The sequence below is a fragment of the Mesocricetus auratus genome, unplaced genomic scaffold, assembly GCF_017639785.1.
Source record: "Mesocricetus auratus isolate SY011 unplaced genomic scaffold, BCM_Maur_2.0 Super-Scaffold_100010, whole genome shotgun sequence".
NCBI classification, from domain to species: domain Eukaryota; kingdom Metazoa; phylum Chordata; class Mammalia; order Rodentia; family Cricetidae; genus Mesocricetus; species Mesocricetus auratus.
The window spans coordinates 47538236-47551338 of record NW_024429194.1 but is presented as its reverse complement, the minus strand read 5'-3'; the positions used below and the strand labels follow the sequence as shown (position 1 = coordinate 47551338).

General features: G+C 39.1%; 1 protein-coding gene across 11 annotated transcripts in view; it reads left to right on the top strand.

Moving 5' to 3' along the window:
• Positions 1-13103, top strand: part of Carf (calcium responsive transcription factor) — a 55087-nt gene that overhangs the window by 14782 nt on the left and 27202 nt on the right. For 8 of the 11 annotated variants that reach the window (XM_040753513.1, XM_040753515.1, XM_040753512.1 and 5 more), the window contains 5 exons: positions 2065-2149; positions 3735-3924; positions 7631-7751; positions 9070-9213; positions 11247-11480. In XM_040753513.1, coding sequence (XP_040609447.1) covers positions 2065-2149; positions 3735-3924; positions 7631-7751; positions 9070-9213; positions 11247-11480 — 774 coding nt within the window. Of the gene's footprint in view, positions 1-2064; positions 2150-3734; positions 3925-7630; positions 7752-9069; positions 9214-9774; positions 9778-11246; positions 11481-13103 lie in introns of all 11 variants that reach the window. The other 3 variants (XM_040753521.1, XM_040753517.1, XM_040753519.1) reach the window with 2 other exon arrangements.

The window sequence follows — 13103 nt, the reverse complement described above, 5'->3', positions numbered from 1 at the left end:
AGTTCGGCAAGACAAGTGTAGTCATTGTAATGGGCAGCATAGACAAAGCAATGTCCATGGTGGCCTGACCCATAATGGGCCGCACATGCAAAGTGATTTTTATGGTGGCATGACTTGCATGGACTAGCTAAACAATCATGGTGTTTCCAGGAAAGAAACAGATAAGAAGCTTACTGTGGTTTTGTTTGATTTGTATAAGCAAAAAAAAAAAATTTTCAGACATATGAAAGAAAGGCTACATTGGATAGTGGCAAGAAGGAATCTCAGTCAGTAAACCAATTTCCAGACTTGAACCAGTTTGCAGATCCAGAACCCCTTAGGAAAGAACCTTGTAAAATAGCCAAGAATTTCACTGTTAGCCTTTCTCCCACCTTTCCCCAGAGTGACCTATGGCCTTTTACAAGGGTAAATGTACAGTAGGGAGACAGTTAGACTTTCCAGGGTCTTTCGGATACTAGTTCTTAATAGATACTGATTCCAAGAGATCCCAAGAAGCATTGTGATCCTCCAGTTAAAGTAGGGGCTTCTGGAGGGCAAATTGATTAATGGAGTTTTTGCTAAAGTCCATCTCACAGTAGAACCAGTGGGTCCCTGAACTCATCCTGTGCTTATTTCCCCAACTCTAGAATGTATAACTGGGATAGATACACTTAGGAGTTGGCAGAATTCCCACAGCTACCAACTCTCTGTCTAGCCCCATTGTTTGGCCTGTGCATGACCACCATCTTGCCCCCTGTTCTAGCGGAACAGCACACATTGCTTCTTTAAAGGAACGCCTTGCATGCTTCATGGTTTTTGAGATATGTATGTCCTTGATGGTCCAGACAGTTCCCTGGGTATTTTTAAAATGACCTTGAGAGCTGAGCCTCTTGATGTACATGATTCTGTAGGGTTTTCTGAGTGAAGAGATTAGTGAACCATTTTCATATGTCACCTCTGGCCATATACAAGAAGAGACTACTGCTTTTTCCCTTTATCCAGTGTCAGGGACTGTAATTGAGATTACCAGTAAAAAAGTTAACATGGGCAGGAGGGACTGCTCAGCAGTTAAGAGCTCGTTAAGATGATCCTTTGTGAAAAGAAAGAAATTGTTTCTACAGCAGAGTAGAAGATTTCACAGAAGAAAGAGATTCCCAGGAGAAACCAGAGAAACATAAATCAATTGCATGGAATTAATAGTGTTAAATAAATGTACAGAAATGTTTTTCTGTTTGTTTTAAAAAAAAAGGAGGAGTCGGAGGTTGGAGAGATGTTTCTGTGGTTAAGAAGAGCACTTGCTGTTCCTATAGAGGACTTGGGTTTGGTTCCTTGCACCCATATGATGACTCATAGCTACCTCCAATTCCAAATCCAGGGGATCCAGTGCCCCACTCTGCCCCCAGTCACATGTGGTATGCATACTTACATACAGACTAAGTATGAAGAAGACACATAAAATATTTTTTAAAGAGGTCGCCTAGGGAAATGACTTAGTTATTAGTAAAGCATTCAGCACACAGTGTGAGGCCCTGTGTTCAAAATCAGGTGCAGTAGTTCTTGTCTGTGACCTCTGGGAAGTGGGACACAAAGGAAGACTGAGCCCTGAGTTCACTGGCCAGCCAGTTTCAGAATTGGTGAGCTCCAGGTTCAGTAAGAAACCCAATCTCAAAAAATAAGGTGAGCTAGGTGGCGGTGGTAGCAGTGGCGCATGCCTTTAATCCCAGCACTCAGGGAGGCAGAGGCAGGTGGATCTCTGAGTTTGAATCTATCCTGATCTACACAGCGAGTTCCAGGACAGCCACGGCTACACAGAGAAACCCTGTCTTCAAAAACAAAACAAACAAACAAAAAAAGTGAAGAATGACTATGGAAAACATCTGATGTCAATGTCTGATTTCAATACATATATGTACACACATATATGCACATGTGTGTCTCCATATAGTACAATATTACACAAAGTAAGGAAAAAGACAAAGCAGTTGAATGGGGTGTGTGTGTGTGTGTGTGTGTGTGTGTGTGTGTGTGTGTGTGCGTGTGTATGTGTGTGACTATGTATTTACATCTATTCATCTGCTCTCCCAGAATGCTTGAAGAACCTTTGCCGGCTCCCCTCCAGCCACTCTCTTCTAACACACCTATGTGGGCCTGCCGTCTTAGGAGTTGTGAGGTGAGTTTAAGATAATCCTTCCCTCATTTAACTGGTTGTGGCAACATTTCATCCCCAAATGAACATTTTTAAATACAAGTAAAATACAGTCAGTATCTGTTATATTCTGTATGCATTTATGTTTAATCCAAGTTCACCTGTTGTTTAATTCCTTAAAGATAATAGACTCTGATAAAGCAGAAGTTATGCCTATTGTAGTGGTACACGCCTGTAAAATCATCTTTGGCTGCATAGTGAGTTCAGGACCAGCCTGGGCTACATGAAACCCTGTCCCTTGGAACAAGAGAAAAAGTAGCTGTCATATAAAGCTCTTCTTTCTTCACTGTCATTTCTTCTCTTGTGGCTGGCTTTCCTTGTCTTCCTTGAAACTTCATTAATCATCCCTTTCTACCTTTTGCTTTGGACTACCTCCTCTCCCTGTCCCTGTCCCTGTCCCTGTCCCTCTCCTCCTCCTCCATCTCCCTCTCCTTGTTTGCATTTATTTCTTTTTATAGTCTCAGTATACATTCCTCAAGAGTTGCTTTTGACCTTGTCTTCATTTTATCTTTTGAAGGATTTTGCCTATTTTGTTAACTTCAGCTCTCATGTTTATAAAATAACTTGCAAATCTGTATCACCAATTCTGTAATTCTTACTCTTGTCCCAGATGTCAGCATCTTTTTGAAGTTTTATTTAGATTTTACTTTAATTCACTGTAACCATACCAGTTAGCTCTGGCTCTTACATCTTATGCCTGTTTCTTTATCGCTTTTTTTTTTTTTTTTTTGGTTTTAAGAGACAGAGTTTCTCTGTATTGTTTTGGAGGCTGTCGGTCCAGCCCGGCCTCGAACTCACAGAGATCTGCTTGCCTCTGCCTCCCGAGTGCTGGGATTAAAGGCGTGCGCCACCACCGCCCGGCTATGCCTGTTTCTTTAATAAACACCTTTTCCTTATATATCCAGACACAAAATTTTAGACAGATTTCAGATACTTAGCTGGTTTTTGTTGACTGTTTGAGATGGTCTCATAACGTAGCCATAGCTGACCTGATAACTCACTATGCAGACAAAGCGAGCTTTAAACTTGTGTTAGTCCTTCTTTCTGCCTCAAGATTCCAAGTCCTGGGATTGTAGGTGTACATTACTATGTCCAAGTCACAGTTCTTTTGAAAGTAGTTAAGAGAACTTGTTGCTCTTGCGGAGGACCTTTGTGCAGTCCCAGAACCTATATGGTGCTCACAACAGTCTGTAACTCCAGTTCTGACACCCTCATTTGGCCTCTGTAGGCACTGTATGTATATGTATACTTTCATATACATAGATAAATCATTCTTATACATAAAATAAAAATAAATAAAAATCCCCCAAAATTAAATGTTATGAAAAGAGTATTAATATAATAAAGTTCTTGTGAAAGGTTTTTTTAGAACACATAGTCATAGTTTTATTGGGTTTTAGTAGATTCCTGGCATCATATTAAAAAAATTCACAAAGAGGGGCTGGAAAGATTGCTCAGTGGGTAAGATCTTAGACAACCATCTCGTTAATTACTGTTCATTGAAACATATTTACCAATGGTTTTCTTACTTAATTTCTCCCTTGTACAGAAAATTGGAGATTCCTACCGTGGCTACTGTGTTAGTGAGACTGAATTAGAAAGTATCCTAACTTTTCACAAGCAGCAAACACAGAGTGTCTGGGGCACTCGCCAGTCTCCAAGCCCAGCCAAACCTGCCACGCGCTTGATGTGGAAGTCCCAGTATGTCCCATACGATGGAATCCCATTTGTCAATGCAGGTACTTCTCATCAGTTACTTAAAGGCTCCCCAGCAGCTGTGCTCTGTTGTGAGAGGGTGCATTTCATTTTGGTAGGTGAAAATTGAATTTTAATTGCTGAAATGAATATTAAACTAAAAAGAAAACATAGCAAATATAAACCATTACTTTATGTCATAAAATTATGTTTTAATTTATGACACTGAATAATACTTCATTTGTATAGTATGCTAATAAATCGAACTTTTCCAAGTAGACCTGTAGACTATCACATAATCAAAAAACAATTCCTTTAGTCACACTAACAGAAATAAATCTTCTCTCAGACAGATAGATGATAGATCTATAGACAGACACATAAAATCTCATTGTTTAGATCATTATGCAGCCAAGTCAGTTCCAAAAGCTTTGTTTCAGGTTTACTCATAAAGAATTAATGTGTTGGGGGGTTGGAGAGATGGCTCAGAGGTTAAGAGCACTGGCTGCTCTTCCAGAGGTCCTGAGTTCAATTCCTAGCACCCATATGATGGCTCACAACCATCTGTAATGAGAATGTACTGATTTTCATTCCTGTTGACAGTGTTATAAACTTCTTTACATTCAGTCCTCAGCTTAATATTTCCAGACTTTAAAAAATATCCAGGTTAGGCCAGGCGTTGGTGGTGCACGCCTTTAATCCCAGCAGGGAAGCAGAGACAGAGGCAGTTGAATCTCTGTGAGTTCGAAGCCAGCCTGGTTTTACAGAGGGAGTTCCAGGACAGGCTCCAAAGCAATACAGAGAAACCCTGTCTCAAAAAACCAGAAAAAGAAAAAAGAAAAGAAAACCAAACAAACAAACAAACAAATCCAGGTTAGGCAGGGCATGGTGTCATATACCTTTAATTTAAGCACTCAGGAGGCAGAGGCAGGAATTCTCTGAGTTTGAGGCCAGTCTGGTTTATGTAGTGAGTTCCAAGACAACCAAGACTACACATGGGAGACCTTGTTTCAAAAACAAGCAAGCATACAAACAAAACTAACCAGGTGCACTGGGGCATGACTTTATAATCCAGCACTCTGGAAACAGAGACAGGAGGCTCTGTAGGAGTTCAAGACCAGCCAGGGCTACATGGTAGACCCTGTATCAAAAGTAAAAAAAAAAAAAGATTATGTTATGGGAATTTTTATATATATCAAATATAGAGGTAAGGATACAAAAAACTTTTACACTCCAGGAATCCTGTCATCTATCTTCAACAGCTGTGAGCATATGGTTACTTTTGTCTTACCTTTGTCCTTCCCAAACATATGTAACAGTTCCAACATCAAACTTTAAAATAATTAACAGAGTGAGACTTGATGACACAGGCCTTCAAGCCTAGCATTCAGCAGACAGAAGCAGGTAGATCTCTGTGAGTTCAAGGCCAGTTTGGTCTACCTTGTAAGTGACAAGCCAGTCAAGGCTACTTAGTGAGATCCTGTCTCTAAATGTCTTAGGGTTTCTGTTGCTGTGAAGAGACACCATGACCACAGCAACTCTTATAAAGGAACCCATTTAACTGGAGGTGATGATTTATAGTTCAGAGGTTTAGTCCATCATCATCATGGTGGGGAGCATGGCAGCAAACAGGTAGACATGGTGCGGGCTACATCTTGATCAGAAGGCAACAGGAACTGTGACACTGAGTGAAGCTTAAGCAAAAGATACATCAAAGCCCACCTCCACAGTGACACTCTTAAATAAGGCCACACTTACTTCAACAAGGCCACATCTCCCAATAGTGCCATTTCCTGTGAGTTTGTGGGAGCCAATTATATTCAAACTACCACACTAAACAAATAAGTAAAGAAATAAAATAATTAACAGTAGTTTATTTTAGTTATAAAGTCACCAACAATCCCCTTTAAACAGAAGTCTTACATTTTAGTGTCAGCCTTCTAAATATTTTTATGATTAACAATTTTATATTTTATATATTTTTTTAATTTTTGAGTTTTTATTTCTTGTATATGGATATGTTGCTGGAGTACTACATATGTGCAATGCCAACAGAAGCCAGAAGAGGGCATTGGATCCTCTGGAACTAGAGTTACAGACACCTGTGAATCACCATGTCGGTGCTTGGAATTGATGCCGGGTCCTCTAGAAGAGCAACAGTGCTCGTATCACTGAGCCATCTCTCCAGCCATGTTTTATGTCGTAAAAGCTGGTTGTGTCATGCCGTAGAGTAGAATATTCAACTCTTGTGTGTCATGGTGTTCACATTTATGTATTTGTAATCTACTGTATGTAATAAATTATTCCAAACTTGGAGGTTTAGAACTACAAAGGTCTATTATCTCAATTTCTGAGTGTCATAATTCTAAGTGTAGCTTAGCAAGGTGACTCTGCTGCAGGTTCTCACACAGACTGAGGCTGTAGTGTTGACTGGTATTGCAGTCCTCTCATGCCTTACTAGGAGAGGAGGCAATCCCAGTCTCACTTGTGTGGTTGCCTTGTTGTGGGCCTTTGCACAGAGTTCCCTCACTATATGCCAGCTAATGTCCCCTAGAGACAGCAGATCAAGTAAGAGTAAGAGAGTATCCGAGATGGAAATTATCGTCTTCTTATAACCTAATAGCAACAATAACATATTGTCACCACTGCCATACTTACTAGTACAGCCCATGCCAAAGGGGAAGAGCTACACAAGGGATGGATAGTAGGAAGCCAGGATGCCTGAGTACTGTCTTAGAAGCAGGTCGCCACATCAATCTAACAGGTCAAATAGAATTAACAGAATAAATAATTTTAGAAAAGCAAGCAAAGGGGCTAAAGAAATGGGGCAGAAGTTAAGAGTTTTTCAGCTCTTGCAGAGGACCTGGGTTCAGGTCCCAGCTTCTACCTTAGGCATCTCATAACCACCTGTAAAGTTCATGGGATCCAGCACCCTCAGGCCCCCATAAGCAACTGCACACACTTGGTGCACATAAAGTCTTGCAGGTACACACACAACACTAAATACAATTAAATATTTTATTTTAGTTTCTTTTTTAAGGAAATTAGGGGCTAGAGAGATGGCTCTGTGCCTAAGAGTACTTGTTGCTCTTGCAGAGGACCAGGTTCTTTTCCCATCACCCACATGGTGACTCACAATCATTAACCCCAGCTCCAGGGGATCAGATACCTCTCTGACCTCTGTGGGCGTGAACATGAACACATATGCACATGCAAGCAAAGTGCTCATCTATATAAAATAAATCTAAAAAAAGGGAAATAAGAGTTTTAATAGTGTTAACTATTGACCAAATGTAACATTTGCTAGCTTCAACTTACAAAGTAGTACATTTAGTATTATTAAAAATCATATGTCTCACCTTTATTCCCAGTACTCGGGAGGCAGAGGCAGGTAAATCTCTTGAGTTTAAGGCTAGCCTGGTCTACAGAGTGAGTTCCAGGACAGCCAAAACTGCTACATAGAACAAAACCCTGTCTTAAAAAAAATCATGTCTTTTTTTTCACATGTCTTTATGTATCAGTAAATGTGATATTTATTAATTCCTTACCATAATTATTGCATATTTGGTAAATTTTATATAAATTTATGACTTTCTGTATTTTTAGTAAGAAATACTGGTGTTTTTGTTCCAAATGCTTATGTACTTACAAGTAAAAATTTTGAAATTTTTGTCACAACAAAGTTTTTAAAAATCTGTCTAAAATATATAAACACATCAATTACTGTCACTGGTCGGTTTTGGTCCACAGGTAGTCGAGCTGTGGTAATGGAGTGTCAGTATGGACCAAGGAGAAAAGGTTTCCAGTTAAAAAGAATCAGTGAGCAAGAAAGTAGGCCCTGTCATCTCTACAAAGCTACTTGTCCAGCCAGGTAAGCTTATTTTATCTTACTTTACTTTTTTTATATTAAAGTCTTATTTTTGAATAGCAAATAGAAGTATTTTTATTAAGTTTAAACAGTTTAACTCTGTACAGTGAATTCTAAGTTTTGTATGTTCCTCATTATAGCCTCAAGTCTTAACAGTTCTTTTTGTATCATTTTGCAAAGATTTTTCTATATATGAATATGTATGTGTATGAGTATATACATAACTTCTACCCTAAAAGGTCAGTGAATCCCACTAATGCTTTCTTTCCTTAAAGTAAGGTAGTAGTATTCCCTCTTCCCTGCTATCTGAAAGCCTGTAGTGAGTATCTGTCTTTTTTTTTGTGAGTATATGTCTTAGATAGGGTTGTTATTGCTGTGAAGAGACACCATGACCATGGCAACTCTTACGAAGGGAAACATTTAATTGGGTAGCTTACAGTCCATTATCATGAGAGTGAGATATGGCAGCACACAGGCAGACATGGTGCTGGAGGAGGAGCTGAGAGTTCTATGCCTTGCACAGGCAACAAGAAGTGAACTGAGACACTGGGCACGGCTTGAGCACATATGAGTCTTCACAGCCCTCCTCCAACAAGACCACACCCACTCCAACAAGGCCAGCTTGGGCTACAGAGAGAGCTCCAGGACAGCCTCCAAAGCCACAGAGAAACCCTGTCTCCTCCAAAAATCAAAAATCAAAAAAAAAAAAAAAAAAAGAAAAAGAAAGATTAAGCGTCTTTGTTGTCTTTTTCTTTTTCTTTTTTTTTGGTTTTTACGAGACAGGGTTTCTCTGTATTGTTTTGGAGGCTGTCGGTCCAGCCCAGCCTCGAACTCACAGAGATCCGCCTGCCTCTGCCTCCCGAGTGCTGGGATTAAAGGCATGCGCCACCACCGCCCAGTACGTCTTTGTTGTCTTAAATGAGTTTAGATAATCGAAGTTTAAAGTCAGCCAGCCTAGCCGGGCTGGACCGACAGCCTCCAAAAACAATACAAGAAACCCTGTCTCGTAAAAACAAAAACAAAAAAAAAACAACAAAAAAAAGTCAGCCAGCCTGGAAGAGGATCCTGAGAATAAACCAGATGTGAATTATGGCTTCCAAGACAGTGAAGGAGAAAACGATTTCAGAAAAACTATATTTAGATAGTTTTACTCAATTTGTGATAATTATTAATTTTCAAAGTATCATGCACTTAATATGACATCTTTCATAAGCTTCTGAATACTAAATTAAATATTCTTTAACTTCTCTGCTTGAGCTCCTTATTGATGTTAGGCATTTCTTGAAATTATAATAAAGTTTCTTCTTTGTCTTGTATAAAGGATTTACATTAAAAAGGTACAGAAGTTCCCTGAATATAGAGTACCTACAGACCCCCAGATTGACAGGAGGGTCATCAGAATGGAGCAAGAGAAAGCCTTTACCATGCTAAAGAAGAACTTGGTAGATGCTGGTGGAGTTCTTAGGTAAGGCATTCATACAGCCCTTGTATTTGCTAATTAGCATCATTAACAAGGACTTTTGTAATTATGTTTTCAATTATTACATTAAGTATTCATTTTATAAGTTAGTTACCTCACCATTATTAAACTTATTTGCTATTGTATATGTTATTGACTTTGTTGCCTAAAAATTTTATATAATTCTAACCAGACATTGTTGATTACTGTGACAGCCATCTGTGAGTTTTAGGCCCTAAATAAAATTCCTTTTTATGCTTCATGTTTTAAATAGGAGGAATTATAATATTTCTGGCTTACTGTCCTTTATTTGTCAGTTCAGGTGGAGAATTTATTATTGTATAATGATATCAAATATAAAGAAAGCTTTTTTATGATATTTTGTAAAAACTTAAAAATGAGGTCAATAATTAGTCAATAATATTTATAACATGTAACTCTAATATATAATATTATTATATTTTTAAATTTTGGGGTTTTTCTGCATGTATATATGTGCATCATGTGCATGTTTGATGTCATAGAGGTCAAAGAATGACATTGGATCCCCTGGAACTTGAGTGATAGATGGTTGTGAATCACTATGTGAGTACTGAGACTCAAACCTGGGGCCTCTATAACAGTATCAAGAACTGTTAACAACTGAGTTGTCTCTCTTGCTCCATACTAAATTTTAATTAGGCTGTTTTGTTTATATCAGTTTATATCAAGCTCAAGTACAGGGGCCAGTGAAATGGCTCAGTGAGTTCAGTCCCCAGGATCCTTGTGATAAAAGGAAAGAGCAGACTCCATTAGGTTGTTCTCTGACCTCCACACATGCATGCTAACACGTGTGCCACATGTGGCATACCATAATACATTTAAAGAGCAGGGGCTTGGTATGTAACTCATGGAGAGAGTGCTTTCCTAGCCAAGTGCTTAGCCCAAAGTTAAGTCCCCAACAGTGCGCATGGGTGTACACACACACACACACACACACACACACACACACACACACTCTAACTCTAGGTGGAGGCCAGCCTGGTCTGTATACCAAGTTCCAGGCTAGCCAGAGCTACATAGTGAGACCCTGTCTCAAAAATGAAACAACAGCCGGGCGGTGGTGGCGCACACCTTTAATCCCAGCACTCGGGAGGCAGAGGCAGGCGGATCTCTGTGAGTTTGAGGCTGGACTGGACTGACAGCCTCCAAAACAATACACAGAAACCCTGTCTTGTAAAAACCAAAAAAAAAAAAAAAAAAAAAGAAACAACAAAAAAGAACAATCAATTAAAATAGTATTTTACCAGATTGCTTGATTTTTTTTTTCCAGGCATCAATGTCTTGTGCTATTGTACATGAGAAGGGTTCACATTTTAGTTGATTCTCTTACTCATTGGGCCAACAGCAATTAAGAATGCTTTGTTTATTTACTTATTTATTTTATGTGAGTTGATGTTTTGCCTGCGCATGAGCGTGTGTGTGTGTGTGTGTGTGTGTGTGTGTGTGTGTGTGTGCATGCACCATGTTCATGCCTGGTACCTACATAAGTTAGAAGAGAGCTTTGGATTCCTTGAGCTGGCGTTTGCAGATAGTTGTGAGCTACCATGTGGATGCTGAGACTCAAAACCCAGTCCACTGTAAGACTAACAAGTGCTCTTAACTTCTGAGCCATCTCTCTACCCTCATATATATTGAAAGTTTATGAAGTTGCCTTTATAATTGAATAAAGTCAATCTTAGAAGAGTTGAACATAAGACATTTAAATTTTTATTTCACATGGCACAATCTTATATGATTTTAGCTTAAAAGGCTATTCCTGCTGGGCAGTAGTGGCACACGCCTTTAATCCCAGCACTCAAGAGGCAGAGGCAGGCGGATCTCTGTGAGTTGGAGGCCTGCATGGTCTACAAAGCTACTCAGCTGTGTGAGAAAACAAACAAAAAATTATTCCTTTTCTTGACTAATATTAACCTAAGTAATTATGATTTCCACCTTTGTCTAAAATTATCTAATTTTAACACTTAAAGTTTAGTAATTTCAATGTTTTCTCTTATCAGATGGTATGTGCAGTTACCTACACAGCAAGCTCACCAGTATCATGAATTAGAGACTCGTGGCCACCCTCCGTCACCATCTCCTTTTCGTATGTCTTCTCTTGAAGAAGAGGAAGCTGTAGTCAGAGATGAGAATTGTGCGTTGCCCTCACGCCTCCACCCGCAAGTAGCGCATAAGATTCAGGAATTAGTGTCACAGGGCGTAGGACAAGTGTATGCAGTAAGGAAGCAGCTAAGGTACAGGAGAAGCAGTGTTTTCTTTTACACTTGTTCTTTACACTATGGGAACTTTACAGCAACTTCCAGGACATGTGCTATTAGAGGGATATGTATAGGGTGTTTCTTCTTACCTATAAACAGTATTTTCAGCAAATGCATGGCAAGCTTCATATAGTGTTACTAATATAATTCTAAATACTCATTTGAGACACTGCATCTTTGGCAGATTGGACTGCTTCTACATGATAAATTTATTTCATTTTATTTACTAGCTAAGGTCTCACTCTGTAGCCCAGACTGGCCTTTAATTCACTTACATAGCCCGGGTTGGCTACCAGTTTTCAGCAGGCTTCCTAACCTCGGGTAACTGAGTGCTGGGATTATGGGTGTGAGCTACTATCCCTGTAATGAATTGATTGACATAATACATATTTTAGAAAGAGAGAAAAAAACTTGTAGAATCAGAAAAGCAAAAAACTTGGCTAATGTACTTATTTTAGATTATTTGAAATGAAATAGAATTTTATTATAAAATAATATAGGGAATGAATATGTTGAAAATAGAATATATACATGTATGAAGTTCTAAAAAATATTTGATTTTTAAAAAGATAATAAGCTAAACTATTTACTATAACAATGTGTAATGTTATATTCAAGTAGATATATGTTATGCATCACTACAATATTAATTAAGCAAATTATCCTGAGTACCATTACATTTACTTCAGAATACTACAAATAAAAGTTTTATTAGGCTGAGGGTGATGGTATACACCTTAATCCCAGCACTCTGGAGGCAAAAGCAAGTGAATCCCTGTGAGTTTGAGGGCAGCCTGGTTTACAGAGCGAGTTCCAGGACAGCCAGGGATACACAGAGAAAAATCTGTCTTGAAAAAAGAAAAGAAAAAAGTTTCGTTAGATGAAAAACTATCCAGATTAAGTATAACAGTTATTATAATAAGGCAATTATATATGTCACATATTCTGCCAAACCTATATATGTGCATGTGTGTGTTTATTTATTTATGGATTGGTTGGTTGATTGATTGATTGATTTGGTTTCTCTAGACAGGGTTTCTCTGTATAGCTTTGGAGCCTGTCCTGGAACTCTCTGTAGACCAGGCTGGCCTCAAACTCAACAGAGATCTGCTTGCCTCTGCCACAAATGCTAGGATTAAAGGTGTGTGCCGCCACCACTGCCTGGCTAAATATATCATTTTTCAACAACTTAGTAAAGATGATGTATTTATCCCATTTTACGCATGAGAAAATGGAAATTAAAAATTGCTAAGTATTTGGGCTTGAAAGACAGACCAGGCTGGGCAGTGGTGGCTCACGCCTTTAATCCCAGCACTCGGGAGGCAGAGGCAGGCGGATCTCTGTGAGTTCGAGGCTCGGCTGGACCAACAGCCTCCAAAACAATACAGAGAAACCCTGTCTCGTTAAAAAAGAAAGAAAGAAAGAAAGAAAGAAAGAAAGAAAGAAAGAAAGAAAGAAAGAAAGAAAGAAAGAAAGAAAGAAAGGCAGACAGACAGACCAGGGCCAGGGAGTGGTGGCTCACGCCTTTAATCCCAGCACTCGGGAGGCAGAGGCAGGAGGATCTCTGTGAGTTCGAGACCAGCCTGGTCTACAAGAGCT